Source organism: Salvelinus alpinus, chromosome 5 (assembly GCF_045679555.1).
Source record: "Salvelinus alpinus chromosome 5, SLU_Salpinus.1, whole genome shotgun sequence".
Lineage (NCBI taxonomy): Eukaryota > Metazoa > Chordata > Actinopteri > Salmoniformes > Salmonidae > Salvelinus > Salvelinus alpinus.
In genome coordinates, this window is record NC_092090.1 from 67,008,978 (window position 1) to 67,028,832 (window position 19,855).

General features: G+C 48.6%; 1 protein-coding gene across 1 annotated transcript in view; it reads right to left on the reverse strand.

Annotated features, from left to right (window-relative positions):
* LOC139576565 (semaphorin-4C-like) overlaps positions 1-19,855 on the reverse strand; it is a 47,271-nt gene that overhangs the window by 10,481 nt on the left and 16,935 nt on the right. Inside the window, exons 2-3 of the mRNA XM_071402795.1 lie at positions 7,905-8,111; positions 740-894 (exon numbers count right to left, since the gene is read on the reverse strand). Coding sequence (XP_071258896.1) covers positions 740-894; positions 7,905-8,007 — 258 coding nt within the window. The 5' untranslated portion in view covers positions 8,008-8,111. The remainder of the gene's footprint in view (positions 1-739; positions 895-7,904; positions 8,112-19,855) is intronic.

A 19,855-nucleotide genomic window follows, 5' to 3' on the forward strand; every position in this document is an offset into this window, starting at 1 on the left:
TATAGAGAGAGGGACAAAGGGAGAGAGAGAGAGAATTAGAGGGAGGAATGTGTGTGTGAGAGAGAGATGAGTGGACGAGAGAGACGGCAACAGTAACAGATAGAAAGAGAGTTGGATGAGAGAGAAAGAGAGACAGATAGAGGGAGATGGATTTAGCGACAGCGGGAGGAGAGAGAGAGACCGATAGAGAGAGATGGGATTTAGAGACAGCGGGAGCAGAGAGAGAGATGGATAACAGAATGAGAAGGCAGATGTTGAGATAGGTGCAGAGTGAAGACAGTGGGGCAGGTGGCATCCAGTGGCCCGATCATCCCTCTACACTTGGTAGACAGAGCAGCAGCGAACAGGTGGGCTGCTTATTACTGGGCTGCTCACAACACAGAACTGTTGCGTGTTCATCATCAGTCACACAACAGTCCAATTCATGCTAATTAGAAAGTTTAATCAGATAACAATCCCCATAGTGCTGGTATATGTCTGAGTGGGATATGAGATGAGAGGGGACAGAGGCATCTTAAGACATTGTATCAAGCCTTTATTGTACGAGGCTAATTACACTGATTAACATTCCCATAATCATGTAATAGCCTTGTTCCCCCTCCACCCCTGAACAGAAGGCATCGGAATCAGGAAACTTTACTGCCATGCAACAAGGAACGTTGCACAAGAAGCTGTCTGTGGGGTTAAGGTCCCAGCTGTCGTTGGTGTCTGCTGCGCTGAGGTGTGTGTGTGTAGTTACCTGAGGTCGTAGCTGTCTGCTGATGTCGTTAGGGTCCAGGGCGAACAGGGCCTCTCTAGCTCCTACATACAGAACCCTCTCGTGTTCTGCTAGAGTCGCCATGGTGTAGTTCCACACACCTAGAGCCCGGAACCTGACCATGCTGTCCAGCACCTCTGTAGAGGAACACGCATACATAGACAATACTGTTAGAAACACACGTGTCTCACTTGACCTGATGGCAATGCAGATTGAAGTGTTGCCCATCTTTATGCCACAAATCAAGCGCCTTTGGAACTACATGGGAGCTCAGCACCGGTGTGAAGGTGACGACTTTCTGTTTCGTCAAAGTGGCACACAGAGAGACACAGGAAAAGGCCCAAGCACACACACACCCTAACCAACACACACACACACCCTAACCAACACACACACACAGCCACACATACACCCTAACCAACACACACACACAGCCACACATACACCCTTACCAACACACACACACAGCCACACATACACCCTAACCAACACACACACACAGCCACACATACACCCTAACCAACACACACACACACACACACAGCCACACATACACCCAAACCAACACACACACACAGCCACACATACACCCTAACCAACACACACACACAGCCACACATACACCCTAACCAACACACACACACACAGCCACACACACACCCTAACCAACACACACACACAGCCACACATACACCCTAACCAACACACACACACAGCCACACATACACCCTAACCAACACACACACACAGCCACACATACACCCTAACCAACACACACACACAGCCACACATACACCCTAACCAACACACACACACACAGCCACACATACACCCTAACCAACACGCACACACAGCCACACATACACCCTAACCAACACACACACACACACAGCCACACACACACCCTAACCAACACACACCCAGCCACACATACACCCTAACCAACACACACCCAGCCAGCCACACATACACCCTAACCAACACACACACGCAGCCACACATACACCCCACCCAACACACACACACCCAGCCACGCATACACCCCACCCAACACACACACCCAGCCACGCATACACCCCACCCAACACACACACCCAGCCACGCATACACCCCACCCAACACACACACCCTAACCAACACACACCCAGCCACACATACACCCTAACCAACACACACACACAGCCACACATACACCCTAACCAACACACACACACACACAGCCACACATACACCCTAACCAACACACACACACAGCCACACATACACCCTAACCAACACACACACACACAGCCACACATACACCCTAACCAACACACACACACAGCCACACATACACCCTAACCAACACACACACACAGCCACACATACACCCCACCCAACACACACACACACACACACAGCCACACATACACCCTAACCAACACACACACAGCCACACATACACCCCACCCCACCCAACACACACACACAGCCACACATACACCCCACCCCACCCAACACACACACACAGCTACACATTCGCCCCACCCCACCCCACCCAACACACACACACAGCCACACACACAAACCACCCAACACACACCCAGCCACACACACACCCAGCCACACACACACCTAGCCACACACCCCACCCAACACACACACCCAGCCACACACACACCCCCAGCCACACACACACACCACCCAACACACACACCCAGCCACACACACACACCCAGCCACACCCACACACCCCACCCAACACATACACCCAGCCACACACACACCCAGCCACACACACCCAGCCACACACACACACACCCAGCCACACATACACACACCCAGCCACACACACACCCTACCCAACACAGACACACACACACCCAGCCACACACACAATGCAGTATAAGACAAACACACAGGGAGAAACTGACAGAGCACAAATGCAGTTTAGTTTCCATTATCCACGCCTGTGTTTCCTGTCGTGTCTCTGCGTCTCGCTCTTAGCAAAGGGAGGTCATATAGCGAAACGTCAGGCAAGCCTCAGTAAAGTGATGTCATGAATTGAATAATAATGTTCCTGTTCCTCTACAAATAAAAGCTGAGATCCTACAGCAGGGGGAAGAGACTTCACTTCTGATTTATGGTGGGCACGCCATGTGACTTCCTTCCTGGCCTAGTTTAAGGGTATAGCAACGAACCAGAACTATAGAGGTGGCGGGGTGCAGGACAGCAAGTCAGAGAGAGAGGGAGGGGTGAGAGAGAGAGAGAGAGAGAGAGAGCATGGAGGTATAGAGAGACAGTATAAGGAGGAGAGGAAACTCGAGGGGACAGGCGGTGGGAGAAGGTAATACACGTGGAACTAGAGTTATTATCTAGAGAGCAGCAGCGTATAAACATTGGAGGGTATTGGCGCGTGTGCTGGATGAGGAAAGATGAGATGAGAAGAGGAGAGAGGAGACGAGACATCCTCAAGGGAGCCCAGAGCACATCTGCTAGGTTCTACACAGCCAGAAAATGTCTGGCGTTGACACGTACACACACACGCACACACTAGAGCACACATACATAAACACACACACTTGCACACATGTAAACACACATAGACACGTGTGCTGACACAAACGGCTGTGCACTCCAACACAATCGCTTGCATACACACACGCAAACCTTCCTCCCGCCACACATACTGGCAAACAACCCTCCTTTGTCCACATTCACAGAAAGTTTTGCAGAGCTTGAAGGGGGTTGTTTACAATTACTAGTGGCAGTGTCATTGCTAGTTGTTCTGGAAGGCTGCACTTCCCACCTGTCACCACACAGTGGCAGCCCTGAGACCTGTCTGCGCGGCAGGGGGCCTTAAAGGAAAAATCCACTCAAAAATCTTTTGGTTTTAATACAGTGGACGGAGGGGTCTTTGTCTGATTTAGCAGTTGTTATGAACAGACACCAGACATTAAAGTAACAACATAAGAGGACAGACTGTACTAGTAAGGGAAAATATAATGAAAGGGGAAGGAGGAACATGCCACAGAAATGAGAGCAAAGAGAAGATCTAATGATTCCAACAGATGAGACACACACACACACACACGCCCACCCACCCCCCCACGCACCCACCCACCCACCCACCCACCCACCCACCCACCCACCCACCCACCCACACCCACACCCACACCCACACACACACACACACACACACACACACACACACACACACACAGACCAAAGGGAAAACTGCAAGCCCATAAAATGTTGCTTGTGGGTGAGGCAGCAGAGGTCTGTGTCTCTCCACAGCTGAACTCTTGAGATGTGCCGAGGTCAGTTTGATGGGTTCTATGGTAACAAGAGCACCAGCGCTCTGTCGCCCTGTGATGTTAAGCTAGCCACTACACTGAAGGAGTTCTATACTCCCATCTCTGTGATGTTAAGCTAGCCACTACACTGAAGGAGTTCTATACTCCCATCTCTGTGATGTTAAGCTAGCCACTACACCGAAGGAGTTCTATACTCCCATCTCTGTGATGTTAAGCTAGCCACTACACCGAAGGAGTTCTATACTCCCATCTCTGTGATGTTAAGCTAGCCACTACACCGAAGGAGGTCTATACTCCCATCTCTGTGATGTTAAGCTAGCCACTACACCGAAGGAGTTCTATACTCCCATCTCTGTGATGTTAAGCTAGCCACTACACCGAAGGAGTTCTATACTCCCATCTCTGTGATGTTAAGCTAGCCACTACACACTGAAGGAGTTCTATACTCCCATCTCTGTGATGCCACACTCTAGCTGTGTGTGTGTGTCTGTGTGTGTGTGTGTGTGTGTTTCGGTGTGTGCGCCGTTTTGGGAGAGCTCAGGGTCAGTCTGGTGGAAGGAGGGAGGGAGGCCAGAGCGGCTGGCCAGGCGAGGCGGTCCAGGGAGCAGGGCTCAGTCAAGACTGACTCAAGGCTAGTTTAGATCCCCTCTGATGTGCCTCCGTGTACGCTCCTGCTCCAGCCTCTCCTCTCTTCTCCAGCAAGCTAACGCTCCTTCTTTTCGTTGAGTGCTTAACTATAAATACTGCCACGGTCTGCGTTACGCTGCTAACCATGGAGGAGCTCACACACTGCACTATAATTAAAGGGCTATTTTAGGACCTTTGAAGCAGCAACACAGACTAAGAAACAAGGAGACATACACACTGTGTAGCCCACCGCCCACTACAAAAGACGCACACACACACACACACACACACACACACACACACACACACACACACACACACACACACACACACACACACACACACACACACACACACACACACACACACACACACTCTCTCAATCCCTCAAGTCAGGTACCCACAAACATTAGCATCACGGACACACACACACACAAAGCCAGTTGTTGTATCAGGAGACTAGGGAAACTTCAGAGTGGATTGTATTGAATGTCAAGGCATGAGACAGAATGAGAGCAGAGAGAGAGAGAGATGGGAAGCACTGTGTAATTGCTGTAGATTAGCAAAGGGAGTGGTGTGAGAGGAATGAAGGGAACTGGGAGAGACGGGGGAGGAGGAGTGGGAGGGCAAACACGGAAAGGAAATGTTAAAAGTGGATTAACACAACAACAGGACAAGTGGAGGAGTTGTTGATTTACTCCACAAATGACCTTTCTGAAGAAGAGTGCCACAGTTAAGACTGCCCGACTTCAACCTGGCTAGAGAGAGAGAATGGCGCGTGGATGGATTTATGAAAATCATAGACCCCCAGCTGTTAACTGAACAATATGACTTAAAGCCCCTCTACTCCACTCTAGGTCACATCTGCACCATACTATTAATCCCATTCAATCAGAGACATAGTGGAAGATGGAGGGATGGAGAGATGGAAGCTGGGGGGTGAGTGACACATGTCAGATAGCGTGTGGATGGATGGATGGATGATTTATCTCTCTCTGTCTGTCCTCCCCCAATCACACAAACACACCCACCACAACTTTATCCATCTATCCATCTATCCCTCAATCCCTCAATCCCTCCCAACCACTCATTACTGTAATTGGTGGGCAGAGAGAGAGAGAGAGAGAGAGAGAGAGAGAAAATGAAAAAGTCCATCCCCCATCCCTGTTCTGGGTGGATCTCACTTCATATCCTCATTCTATCTCTCTCGTTCAATCAGCACCACTCATTTGCTTTGGTTTTTCCTTTTAAGTTTTAGTCTCATTCTCTGCATCAAAGCATCCTGCTGGCATTTCAAACAAACTGCCCGTCCCCCGTCCCTCTTGCTCTCTCTGGCCACAGCTGCTGTGCTTTGTGTGGAGATGGTTTACAGGGCTCTGTCATTGGGGTTGGGCTGGGAAAGGGGAGAGGGGTGTGCCGGGGTGAGGGGGGACAACCACCCCCCAAACTGCATTTTATCTGCTCCCGACTGGGCCACAGGCGAGGCCGGGTGAGTAGCGGGGCTGTGTCTGTGTCCGCTAAGTTTTTGAAAATAACCAGCCAATGGATACTCCAATCAGGCGTGCCCAAATCAGGGCGCAACGAGGGTGTGTGAGAAATGAGAAAGAGAGGAGAGTGGAAAGAGAGAGCGAATGACAGAGAAGAAGAGAGATGGAAAGATGGTTGAAAGATGGAGAGAGATGGAAAGATGGAGAGAGAGAAGAAGCAGTTCAAAGTGTTTGTGTTTTTTCCCCTTCGTAACCTAAATGACTTTAAGCCACACATAATTATAGAGGCGGGGCCTGGGTGGGCAGAGAGAGGGAGTAAACATTATCTCTGCTCCGATCCCCCCCCCCCCCACCCCACCCACCTTCACCACCCACCCCAAACTGCCTGGGAGTACTAAATCCCTCAGACAGCCAGGCTAAGCGTTATTCATACACACACTCTGGGCCCCTCTCTCTCTCTCTCTCTCTCTCCCTCTCTCTTTTTATTGTCTCACGTTTGCTGACACCAAACTGCATACAAATACACGCACACATTTGTTTAACTATCCTTGTGGGGACCAAACACTTGATTCCCATTCAAAATCCTATTTTCCATAACCCCTAACCCTAAACTTAACCTTAACCCTAAACCCTAAAATAAAAAAAATCGTTTTTAGGATAGTAAAACCAACACACACACACACACCACACACAGAGTTCATGTTTATGAGATCTGCGTGTGCAGAGAGACAGCTCCACGCGACATAAAACACTTTGTAGACGTTCCGCGCTGTGTGTGTATTTGTCTTTTCCGTCTCTTTCTCACTCCGTTGCTCCTCTCGCTACTGTGAAACTATTTCCTGTCCTTTTAAGGCAGTCTGCTCCCTGCTCCTCTCCTTCTGCTCTCTCGTTCTCTCTCTCTGCTCTGTCTCTCTTTCTTCAACTCTATTTGTCTCGCACTCTCTTCTATTTAACTTTCTCTGATTCTCTCTGTCTCTCTGTCTCTGTCTCTGTCTCTGTCTCTGTCTCTCTGTCTCTCTGTCTCTGTCTAGTTGAGATAGTGATTGTGTGAGCGAGCTGCATGGCTGTTTGCATTGCCTGTTGAATGTTTACCGAGTCTGTTTATTGGTCTGGGATGAGCCTGTGGATTGACTAGAGTTGAGTGAGCAGGAGTTGTGTGTCACCGCTAGCCGTGTCTCTCAAGCTGCTATTGACTGCTTGTCCATTGTTTTTTTCATTGTATCCCCCATCCACAACCCTCACCACCAACAATGACGGTTGAGTGTGAGTCGGGGACAGGAAAAGGAGTGTGGGGCGAGATGGGAATCAGAAAAGAAGGCAGAAAAGGGACTTGCTTTTACGTAATAGCAGTCTTGCTAGGTGTAGCTGAAATTTGATCTCTTTGTGAGAATAGTACAGGCTGTTTGGTTCTTAGCAGGGCTGAAAGCAAAGAGAGGAGGGAGGTGTGGGATAAAAAGGAGAAGGAAGAGAAGGAAGTGGAGGGAAAGAAAGGACAGAATGAAGGTGTGAGGTGGTTATGTGGTATATGAGTGACAAAGAGGCAGAAGTACGTTACTTCCTCTTTTGAAATGATATACTGGTTTTTCTTTGACCGCTGGACTTAAAACAGACAGTCGACAACAGAAGAACAGGAAACGGAGTGACTGTGAACAGTTAATATAGGCTACATCTGAAATAGCACCCTAGTCCCTATTGGCCGTTTCAGGCACAGACATGGTATGGCCTGTATCTACTCACCGCGGTATCTGACCGTCTTGCGTGGGACTGGGTTCCAGTTGAGACACAACGACTTCTCCCAACCAATCAGAAGAACCAACAGCAGGACCTTAGCCTCACCCATGGCTCCGATAGGACCCGCCCAGTCTCAGCAAGGCCGTTGATTCGCTGGTGGACGGATGAGTGACAGGGGAGAGATAGACCGGGTGGGCACAGCCTCTGGCAAGCCTGACAAAGAAAGATAAAAGCAGAATCAGTTAAAGCGTCAGAACCGACTACCGGGATACCTCGTTAGCGTAACAGCCGTGCAACATCCGCAAACAACTTATCGGAGCTCTGTCAAGCCAATTCAATGACAGCAATCCAAGTGAAATGCAGCATTATCGAAGTTAATGTGTGTTGGCAGCACATCAACCAGACTCTGGGAATTAATGTCGAAGCAAGGACAATTCAACACACAATCTAGTTCATGATAATTCTCCTAAGTGAGTATGTCAAACGTCAGACTTGTTTTGTCTTTGACAGGTGAAGCTACCGGTAGCCTGTTCAACTAATGGAGGTAAATGATACAAACATCACGGCTTAAAAATACACAAATAAATGCCTCAGGAATAGACTATCAAAGATATTCTGCTTTCCCGCCTGTGGAATCATCAATCCACACCTGCTGGCGTATATCGGAGAGCCAAATCAACACTTTGATGCTGTTTACCCATTTGAGAAGAAAGCTGTTGACTTCTAAACATGCATTAAATGTCAAATTGTGTTTCCTCTTGGAGATTAAATGGAAAATATCCATCTGTGCTGTTGCATTATTATTGCGCAATGTCATGTGAATTTTAAATGTCCGTTTCAACAGGCAGACCTTCTGTCCTGTTTGGCATTTAGGAGACGGGGGTGTGAATTGAGATGCGGAGCCTGTACTGCACGTTCTGAACCCAATCTGACTCCTATTGATTTTTCTTTTTAGAAAGTAAGAGCAGCCGCACTGACAGAAAAAGTCCAAGATCATCGAAATGTGCTCTAAATGAGTAGGCTTAAATGGAGGGCCGGGATAAGAATATTTGATGCCTCACAGCTCACAGCTCTGACTCCAGGTTTTATTAGATCAATGAAGAGGCCTTTGGCTATCACCTTGAGTGGAGAGAGAGGGGGGGGGGGGGGGTGAAGGAGAGACATGGACAGAAAGGTGTGTTTAGAAACATGGAGGGCGTCTGAAACCAGTAGGCTTCACGTTATCTTCCAAGCTGCTGAGAGTCCCCCAGTCCTCAATAATGGCATTCTATCTTCTTTTTCTCTTTCTGCCAAGAGTTAAGAAATGGAGTGAGTAAGCATCCTGGAGGTAGGATTAAGAGGACTAGCCTGTGTAAACATACTGTAGCAGGGGAAGGTGAGGTGAAGAGAGGAGGAGGAGGCGGGGGGGGGGGGTCAGATTCAGCGGGTCTAACAGGCGGTTAGGCAGGCAGAAAGCTAATCACGTATCCCTCCCGGCTGTATTGAATCACCTTATAATGATTGGTGGAGGGGACTTGTTTTCACTGGGCCGGCTAATGACGTTCAACAAATTAGAAACGACACGGCGGACTAATAATACCAGTCAGTGTTCCCGACAAACGCAAGCTAATTAGCCTGACGTTGAGAGAGAAATAAAGCACGTGTTCCGATTATGCTGCTCCGCTTGTGTGTTTGGATTCAGCTCAGTCCCCCAGGGGAGAAAACACACTGATGTTTCTTCCGATGGGGATGGATGTCGGGAAAGGAGGTTAGGATTAGGAAAGAGGGGGGCCTAGGATAGGAAGTGAGTTGAGTGGAATATCCGTTCTCGAGTGTTGTCCGTCTCTCTGTTCAACCTCTGCCCTCCTCATGCCCTCCTGTTTCCTTCCCTCGCTTCCTGTCCATCGCTTCCTCTTTCCTCCCTTCCCATCAACTGATAACGAGCCCTTGTGACCTTTGAACCCGTGACCTTTCCAGAGGTCACAGGTGTCCAGGCAGAGAGAGTTCACTGACAGTGTCGTACCATGACACTAGAGTGGAGGAGGCCATTAACACAAGCTGGACATACAGTATGTACAAAGAACCACACCACAACTACCTCTCCTCCCTCCTCCCTCCTCCCTCCTACCCCAAAACAAATACATTTTACATTTATACAAGGCTCTTCCTTCCTCTCGCTCCTTTCCTCCCTGCCCTTCTCACAACCCCCCAACCATCCCTACCAGCGACAGATACACACGCACTTCCTGCCAATCCACTGGCCTGCCAACAAGCGATCTCATTCTATCTCTCTATAGTACCTGTACTACATCATGTATAGTATATAGTTAACTGACCAGGGCTGGGGCCAAGACTATTTCTTATTCAGACAGTCAGTTCAGGGGATGAATTGAAATGCAATCTATTACCTGAACATTGCCCAGAATATTTCCCTATTATTATCAATGCAAATGTTTTTATTCATTAAATACATTTTAATTTACTTTTAGAATTGACTGACTTGAAAGGAACCCAACCCTACCGACCAGTCAACAATGTGAGAAAACCATATATGAAAGCACAACCCTGTCTCCAGCCAGACAGAAAGTACCTCACTACAGATAGAAAGCCTAGCCACTGTATTTCAGATCAGTGTCCCCAGGCCCTCATCCTTTGAATCCTCTCCCCTCATCATCTCCCTCCCCTGGGGATGGGGGGGGGGGTCCTTTACTGCAGCAGACAGTCCCCTGAGAGAACCACCATTACCCAGGCCTCCAGGCCCCTCCACGCCTCAGTACTCAGCCATGATAATACTGCCTTCATCAAGGCCTTATCAGTTTCATCAGGCCAGCGGCTGGCTGTAGTTAGAGCTGAAATTGATCAAACTGCCCTGTGACCACACCACAGCACAGCAGAGCTCAACTCATTTCAATCACACAGGAGTTAACCAGACTACTGGAAATCCATCTGGCTCAGAGTCACTCGCTCTCTGATACACAAACACACACACAGTCTCTGTCTTTGTCTGTCTCGCTCACGCACCATTTCTCTGGCTGCCTCTGCCTGTCTTTCACACACATTATCCCTCCGCCTCTGCCTGTCTTTCACACACATTATCCCTCTGCCTCTGCCTGTCTTTCACACACATTATCCCTCTGCCTCTGCCTGTCTTTCACACACACATTATCCCTCTGCCTCTGCCTGTCTTTCACACACACATTATCCCTCTGCCCCTGCCTGTCTTTCACACACATTATCCCTCTGCCTCTGCCTGTCTTTCACACACATTATCCCTCTGCCTCTGCCTGGCTTTCACACACATTATCCCTCTGCCTCTGCCTGTCTTTCACACACATTATCCCTCCGCCTCTGCCTGTCTTTCACACACATTATCCCTCCGCCTCTGCCTGTCTTTCACACACATTATCCCTCTGCCTCTGCCGGTCTTTCACACACACATTACCCCCCTGCCTGTCTTTCACACACATTATCCTTATGCCTCTGCCGGTCTTTCACACACATTATCCCTCTGCCTTTGCCTGTCTTTCACACACATTATCCATCTGCCTTTGCCTGTCTTTCACACACACATTATGCCTCTGCCTGTCTTTCACACACATTATCCCTCTGCCTTTGCCTGTCTTTCACACACACATTATACCTCTGCCTGTCTTTCACACACATTATCCCTCTGCCTTAGCCTGTCTTTCACACACACATTATGCCTCTGCCTGTCTTTCACACACATTATCCCTCTGCCTTTGCCTGTCTTTCACACACACATTATGCCTCTGCCTGTCTTTCACACACATTATCCCTCTGCCTTTGCCTGTCTTTCACACACACATTATGCCTCTGCCTGTCTTTCACACACATTATCCCTCTGCCTTTGCCTGTCTTTCACACACACACATTATGCCTCTGCCTGTCTTTCACACACACTATCCCTCTGCCTTTGCCTGTCTTTCACACACACATTATGCCTCTGCCTGTCTTTCACACACATTATCCCTCTGCCTTTGCCTGTCTTTCACACACACATTATGCCTCTGCCTGTCTTTCACACACATTATCCCTCTGCCTTTGCCTGTCTTTCACACACACATTATGCCTCTGCCTGTCTTTCACACACATTATCCCTCTGCCTTTGCCTGTCTTTCACACACATTATCCCTCTGCATTTGTCTGTCTTTCACACACATTATCCCTCTGCCTCTGCCTGTCTTTCACACACATTATCCCTCTGCCTCCGCCTGTCTTTCACACACACTATCCCTCTGCCTTTGCCTGTCTTTCACACACACATTATGCCTCTGCCTGTCTTTCACACACATTATCCCTCTGCCTTTGCCTGTCTTTCACACACACATTATGCCTCTGCCTGTCTTTCACACACATTATCCCTCTGCCTTTGCCTGTCTTTCACACACATTATCCCTCTGCCTCCGCCTGTCTTTCACACACATTATCCCTCTGCCTTTGCCTGTCTTTCACACACACATTATGCCTCTGCCTGTCTTCCACACTCGGGCTCTTTCCGTCCCTCACAGAGAGCAAAACAAGGTTCCACTCTGGTAAATGCTCTAAACGTTTTGACCCTATGTGAGTCTGTGTCAGGACATCTTTCCATCCCTCATACACTGTTTCTATGGCTGTATTTGGCTTCTCCCACGCACACACACTGTCTCTGTAGGACTCCGTCAGTCTCTGTTTCTCTCCACCTACAGATGTAGGATCTTCATTTAATCCAGGCTGCTGCAGCACAAAAATAATCCTGCAGCAACAGCAAATGTGAATTATTATGTGGATTATAATACATTTACATATAATACATTTTGTAGAGGTTGATACGTTTTACGATGGGGCAAATCAAGTCTGAAAGTGGGAAATTACCAACTTTAGAAAACTCAAATACACTATAAGTTTGCATTTCCTGCCGTGCAGGAAAATTCTCAGAAAGAATGATCCAATTAAGATCCTACATCTGTATGCTGGCTGCCTCTGGGGTATATGTACAGTACAGGTTTAACTCTCTCTCCTCATCTCTCTCTCTCTCTCTCTCTCTCCCCCTTTCTCTCTGACCTTGTGCTCTCAGCCCTTTCCTGACACATGTTGTTGGTGATGAGCACGCACGAGCGTGGAGAAACCTGCGGAGGCTCAATGTTCACTTTGCACCCTGCCCTGCCCCGTGCCTTAGCCCAGGGGCTGCTGGGATAGCTCCCTGACCTGTCGTTGATGCGCTCTGTGTGTGTGTGTGTGTGTGTGTGTGTTCATGTGTGATTTTGCCGCTCGATCGTCTTTGCTGCAGGCATCATTAACACCAGCCAGTACAGCCACGTGTGAGACTAAGCTACACATACACACGCACACAATACTGTCTGAATCTCTCACGTGTTAGCAACCCTCACAATCACCAGCCCCTCATTGTGAGACAAACCAATACAGTATATGTACACACCCACATCTGACTCGTAGGACGCGGAGAAAACGAGTCCATTTTTTTTTTATAGCAGAGACATAAAAACATCTTTAAACCAAATTACAATCAAAGCTACACAATTCTTTCCACCCAGTCTTTTCAGTTCATTAAAAGTTGTTTTCCCATTTTGCATTTCAGGGCCGCACCAAAACAGAATACACATGTCCTACCTAATATAAATGACTGTATCCACGCCAGGAGGCATTTGAACATTGCGTAATTTAATGGAGAGAGTGGAGGGAGTGGAGACTAGATAAAACTGTTGATGTGCTCTGCTCTGTTCTTTGGCTCAATAGGAGACAGACTGCCTACCTAGCTTCTATGGGGCTAATTGTCCTTTAGTCCCCTACTCATCCTCCCTCCTTCCCTCCCTTCATATCCTTCCCTCCCTTCATATCCTTCCCTCCCTTCGTATCCTTCCCTCCCTTCGTATCCTTCCCTCCCTTCATATCCTTCCCTCCCTTCATATCCTTCCCTCCCTTCATATCCTTCCCTCCCTTCGTATCCTTCCCTCCCTTCGTATCCTTCCCTCCCTTCGTATCCTTCCCTTTCTTCGTATCCTTCCCTCCCTTCGTATCCTTCCCTCCCTTCGTATCCTTCCCTCCCTTCGTATCCTTCCCTTTCTTCATATCCTTCCCTCCCTTCATATCCTTCCCTCCCTTCATATCCTTCCCTCTCTTCATATCCTTCCCTCCCTTCGTATCCTTCCCTCCCTTCGTATCCTTCCCTTTCTTCATATCCTTCCCTCTCTTCGTATCCTTCCCTCCCTTCGTATCCTTCCCTCCCTTCGTATCCTTCCCTCCCTTCATATCATTCCCTCCCTTCATATCATTCCCTCCCTTCATATCCTTCCCTCTCTTCATATCCTTCCCTCCCTTCATATCCTTCCCTGCCTTCATATCCTTCCCTCCCTTCATATCCTTCCCTGCCTTCATATCCTTCCCTCCCTTCATATCCTTCCCTCTCTTCATATCCTCCCCTCTCTTCATATCCTTCCCTCTCTTCGTATCCTTCCCTCTCTTCGTATCCTTCCCTCCTCCTGACTGCTAGGCCCAGGGCAGCTTGTACTGAGCCCTGAGCAGAGCCCTCTCTTTCACAGCCAGGGCCCTGGGGTCTCAGGGAAAAAGGTTAAGCCTAGCTGGACTTCAGCTCTTTCATTCTTTTTTTTTTTTTACACTAAGATATATATATATATATATAGAGAGAGAGAGAGAGAGAGAAGAGGAGGGCAAGGATGTAAGGGTAAGAGGAGGATGAGGAGAGAGTGTGAGAGAAGAGAAAATTATACAAGAGAGAGGGAGTGATAATGGAAAAGGAGAGAGTGAAAAATGAAAACATGAAATAAAGAGAACAGAGAAGGTAGAGAGTGTGGAGACTGAGTGATGCTATCCTTCTATTGTAGCTCCTTATTGGATCTATTAAGGGGAAATGGTGCTCTGGGCTGTGAGGTTGCATCAGTGCTCTGTTTCACTCTCCCATTACTTTGCTTTACATTAAGTGAGCCTGGCCTGCTCTGTCTAACACGTTCCCCCGATCAATGAGCTGAGAGGGGGAGGAGGGGTGATGAGGAGACAGGGGGAGGTGAGGCGGCCTTACGGGAAGATAAGAGTGATCGATAAGGGTATCTGCTGCTGGCTCAGACCCACCATGGAGTAGGGAGGAATACAGTTCCGGGTTACTCTTATTACCAGGATGATGGGCTGAGAGTGTGTGTGTGTGTGTTTGTGTGTGTGTGTGTGTGTTCCTATCTGTCAGTCATCAAAGGCTGCTGCCTCTCTCCCTAATGTATTCCCCTCTCTCTCTCTCTCAAAACCCCTATGCATCCATACACCCCTCCTCTTTCCTGCTCCTCTCCTCCTACCCCTATGCGTCTCCTCCTTATCTCTGTGCTTTACCTCTCTCCTGTCATCTCCCCCTCTTCCTTCCCTCCCCCGGCCCTCTCGGCATGCGAAAGGCCTCCTGTCAGCGGATAGCTATTTATGATCAGCAACCAATATCCCCCAACTGAGAGAGAGAGAGAGAGAAAGAGAATAAAAGAGAGAGACGTTGCCCAAGGCTATTTTCCCCCAGCTTATGTTGTGTATGAGTATGAGCGCTGCCACTTCTTCTTTGGTGTCTCTGTATTCCGTAGGTGGTGCTGGATACAAATGACTTGGCTTGTTTGCCTGACACTCTTATCCCCAGCAATTTGCAAAAGCCTGGGCTGTAGAATCTATCCGAGCACTTGTGTGTTCTTTCAAAGCGACAATGAGACGCTGCACAAGGAAGTAATTGAGTGGGCTTCCATCCACACTGTCTCACACTCAGACCCGAACTCCAAACACGTAGCTCCACACAGCGGTCTCTCATCAAACACACGAATGTTCTCCCCAGGCTCTCCCTCTCGCTCTCAATTTCTTTCTTCCCCCCCCTCTCCCTACTGAAGGCTATCTTGTTGAAAGATCATTTCTTTCCAGCAGTTCCTAAAATGTAATTTCCATGTCCAATTTTGACAACCCCCCTCTCCCACTCTATTTTATTTCCCTTCTCCTCTCCCCTTTCTTTCTTTTAATTTCTCTTATTTTCCATGCCCGCTCCCTGCTTCTGTTCTTCTTATCTTTCTTCCCCTGCTCCCTCTCTGATTCTCCCTCTCTGATTCTCCCTCTTCCTCTCTGATTCTCCCTCTTCCTCTCTGATTCTCCCTCTCTGATTCTCCCTCTCTAAATCTCCCTCTTCCTCTCTGATTCTCCCTCTCTGATTCTCCCTCTTCCTCTCTGATTCTCCCTCTCTGATTCTCCCTCTTCCTCTCTGATTCTCCCTCTTCCTCTCTGATTCTTCCTCTCTGATTCTCCCTCTTCCTCTCTGATTCTCCCTCTCCCACTCTGATGCTCCCTCTCTGAATCTCCCTCTCCCTCTCTGATTCTCCCTCTCTGATTCTCCCTCTGAATCTTCCTCCCTGATTCTCCCGCTCTGATTCTCCCGCTCTGATTCTCCCTCTCTGATTCTCCCTCTCTGAATCTCCCTCTCTGATTCTCCCTCTCTGATTCTCCCTCTCTGATTCTCCCGCTCTGATTCTCCCTCTCTGATTCTCCCTCTCTGATTCTCCCTCTCTGAATCTCCCCCTCTGAATCTCCCCCTCTGAATCTCCCGCTCTGATTCTCCCGCTCTGATTCTCCCGCTCTGATTCTCCCGCTCTGATTCTCCCTCTCTGATTCTCCCTCTCTGAATCTTCCTCTCTGATTCTCCCTCTCTGAATCTTCCTCTCTGAATCTTCCTCTCTGATTCTCCCTCTCTGAAGCTTCCTCTCTGATTCTCCCTCTCTAATCTTCCTCTCTGATACTTCCTCTCTGAATCTTCCTCTCTGATTCTCCCTCTCTGTCTGCTTCCATCTCTGTTTTCCTCTTTTTTGTCTGCCTCTCTGTTTCTCTCGTTCTGTCTGCTCACCATTCTGTTCTCCTCCTTTCATTCTCCCTCTCCATCTCGGATTCTCCCTCTCCATCTGATTCTCCCTCTCCATCTGATTCTCCCTCTCCATCTGATTCTCCCTCTCCATCTGATTCTCCCTCTCCATCTGATTCTCCCTCTCCATCTGATTCTCCCTCTCCATCTGATTCTCCCTCTCCATCTGATTCTCCCTCTCCATCTGATTCTCCCTCTCCATCTGATTCTACCTCTCCATCTGATTCTCCATCTGATTCTCCCTCTCCATCTGATTCTACCTCTCCATCTGATTCTCCATCTGATTCTCCCTCTCCATCTGATTCTCCCTCTCCATCTGATTCTCCATCTCGGACGTGTGTCTGTAAAGGTCCGTTTCTGTAGAGAAGGCAGCAGACCAGCAGTGGCCATGGCTGTAAAAGACGCAGGCTCACTATTTTTCTTCTTCTCTGTGCTTTAAGACTTCCTGTGGGAGTGTCAGTTAGAGCCAGCCCTGCTCACTGAAGGTCACTTTGGGCTGGCAGAGGGGTGGGGTGGGTGGGGGGGGTTCTGCTTTCAATCAGGTTAATGTCCCTCTCAGAGGAGCCAGAGCAGAGAGCAGCAGACACAAACACACTCACGCGTGCACACACACGTACACATGCACATATGCATAGGCACACACACACACACACGCACCAAACACACTCGAAGCGCTCAACATTTCCACATGGTAAGAATCGCTCACACGTAGGCGCACAGACACGCTCACCCACCTTTCTACCCCCCGTAGACACCACACACACACACAAAGGGATTCCGGATGAAAGCGGAGAGCTGCTAGGTCCGAATTCATTTGAGATGCTCTCTCGTGGCTCCGGCTTCAAGAGCTTAGCTCAGACTCACACCGCATGTCATGTCGCTCCCAACCGCCACTGAGCCTAGTGCTACAGGCAGGATTCACATGTCAACATCAATGGCTTCATAATCATATTGAGAACTCTATACGGCTGGGTGACGGTTCAATATTGCACAGTCCGTCTGCGATTACAGTGAAGTGTGCTACAAAAAGAGTACTAAACCCTTGACACGGCAATCCTCAATAACTGCAGAACAAGGGCTAATGGGAGCCCAGGGAGCCACTGGAAAAATATCAATCTCGATTCTACATCACAAAAACAGGCAAACGCACGAAAAATACACCCACGAATAGACGTTATGGGAAAAGTAGGCCGTTGCTGATCGAGTTACTTTAATCCAATGACCTGTAAACTCAATTCAATGACTGAATCTGTGCTGTTCTCCTTCTGGGAACCGTACGCATGGTGTTTCTGCTAAAGCGGTTAACCCTTTCGAGCCTGGGGCGCTGCTGCTAACTCAAACCAGTGCAATGGCTTTACGATCTGCTTGGAGAATCTCTGCTGCGTACGTGAACAAATAGACGTTTTCTCACGGTGAGAAGGTGTAGAGCTACTGACTGTCCTACCTACTGGAGCATTTACAAAACCCAGATAGGGGGAGGCACACACACACACACACACACACACACACACACACACACACACACACACACACACAAACACACACACACACACACACAGTGCATTGGCTAAAGCTAGTGGATTTTCCTAAATAAGCAGGTCATCCAAACCATTCCATTACCTCTCTGTTTAGCAGTAAGGAGAGCCAACTCCAACTATGCTGCACTGCACACTGCATAATTACACACACACGCACACACGCACACACGCACACACGCACACACACACACACACACACACACACACACACACACACACACACACACAGCTATGTCTTACTATACTTGTGAGGACCATTCAAAATCCTATTTTCCCTAACCTCTAACACGAAATCTAACCCTTACCCTTAACGTTAACCCTAATCTTAATCTTAACCCTAAACCTAATCCTAACCCTTACTCCTAAGCCTAAACCTAACCACTAACCCCTAACCCTAACCCTAACCCCTAAGCCTAAAATAGCATTGTGCAAGTGAGGACTGGCAAACTCAGATTTTTGTTGATTTACTATTATTGTGAGAACTTTTGGTACTCACAAGTGTAGTAAAACGTGCCCACACACACGCACACGCACGCACGCACGCACGCACGCACGCACGCACGCACACACGCACACACGCACACACCTCTTTCGATTTAAGTAGGCGAGAGCGAGAGAGGGGTTTCAGGAGGATTAAGTACGAGAGAGTGAGGGAGGGGGTAGTTTAAGAGGAGAATTTATAAAACACCTGCACACAAAACCCTACTCTCTCTGCCTCCAGCTGTTGCCCTGCTTATTCTGACAGGCTGACTGAGCAGCAACATGAAACTGAGCCAGACTCGCAAGAATTAGCTATGTGTAATACACACAGACACGCATGCATGAGCACACACACACACACACACACACACACACACACACACACACACACACACACACACACACACACACACACACACACACACACACACACACACACACACACACACACACACACACACACACACACACACACACACAATGCCTGTAGTTTTATAGGAAATTGCCTATGGCACTGTGATAAAGGCATTTTTCTATCAAGCCCAATGTGAGGGACCGGGCCGCGAATCAATTTGCACCAATTTGACACCCTCCCTCACCTGCCGAGGCCATACAGACAGGCTGGGTGAATAGTGAAATAATGACATCCGTCACATCCCCAAATGAACGTAGACAAGCGTATAATGCAGAACGGCTGTGTTTCTTTTATCACTGGAGAAAGAGTCCGGAGTATGAAGAAATCAGATGCAAATCAGATGCAAGCACTATGGACGTGTGTGTGTGTGTGTGTGTGTGTGTGTGTGTGTGTGTGTGTGTGTGTGTGTGTGTGTGTGTGTGTGTGTGTGTGTGTGTGTGTGTGTGTGTGTGTGTCTGTCTCAATATGTGTGGGTGTAATGTAACAGTAATGAGAGCTGTAATCAGTGCTGTGGTTGTGAGTGTGAGGGCCTGTATTGAAAGCGACATGTGGCAATAAACCATCCAAGATGTCTTCCAGCCAGTCGTTCAGCGTTCTCCTCATCTCCTCCTAAAAGGGTCAGTGACAACCGAAGGGGGCCGAACTGGGC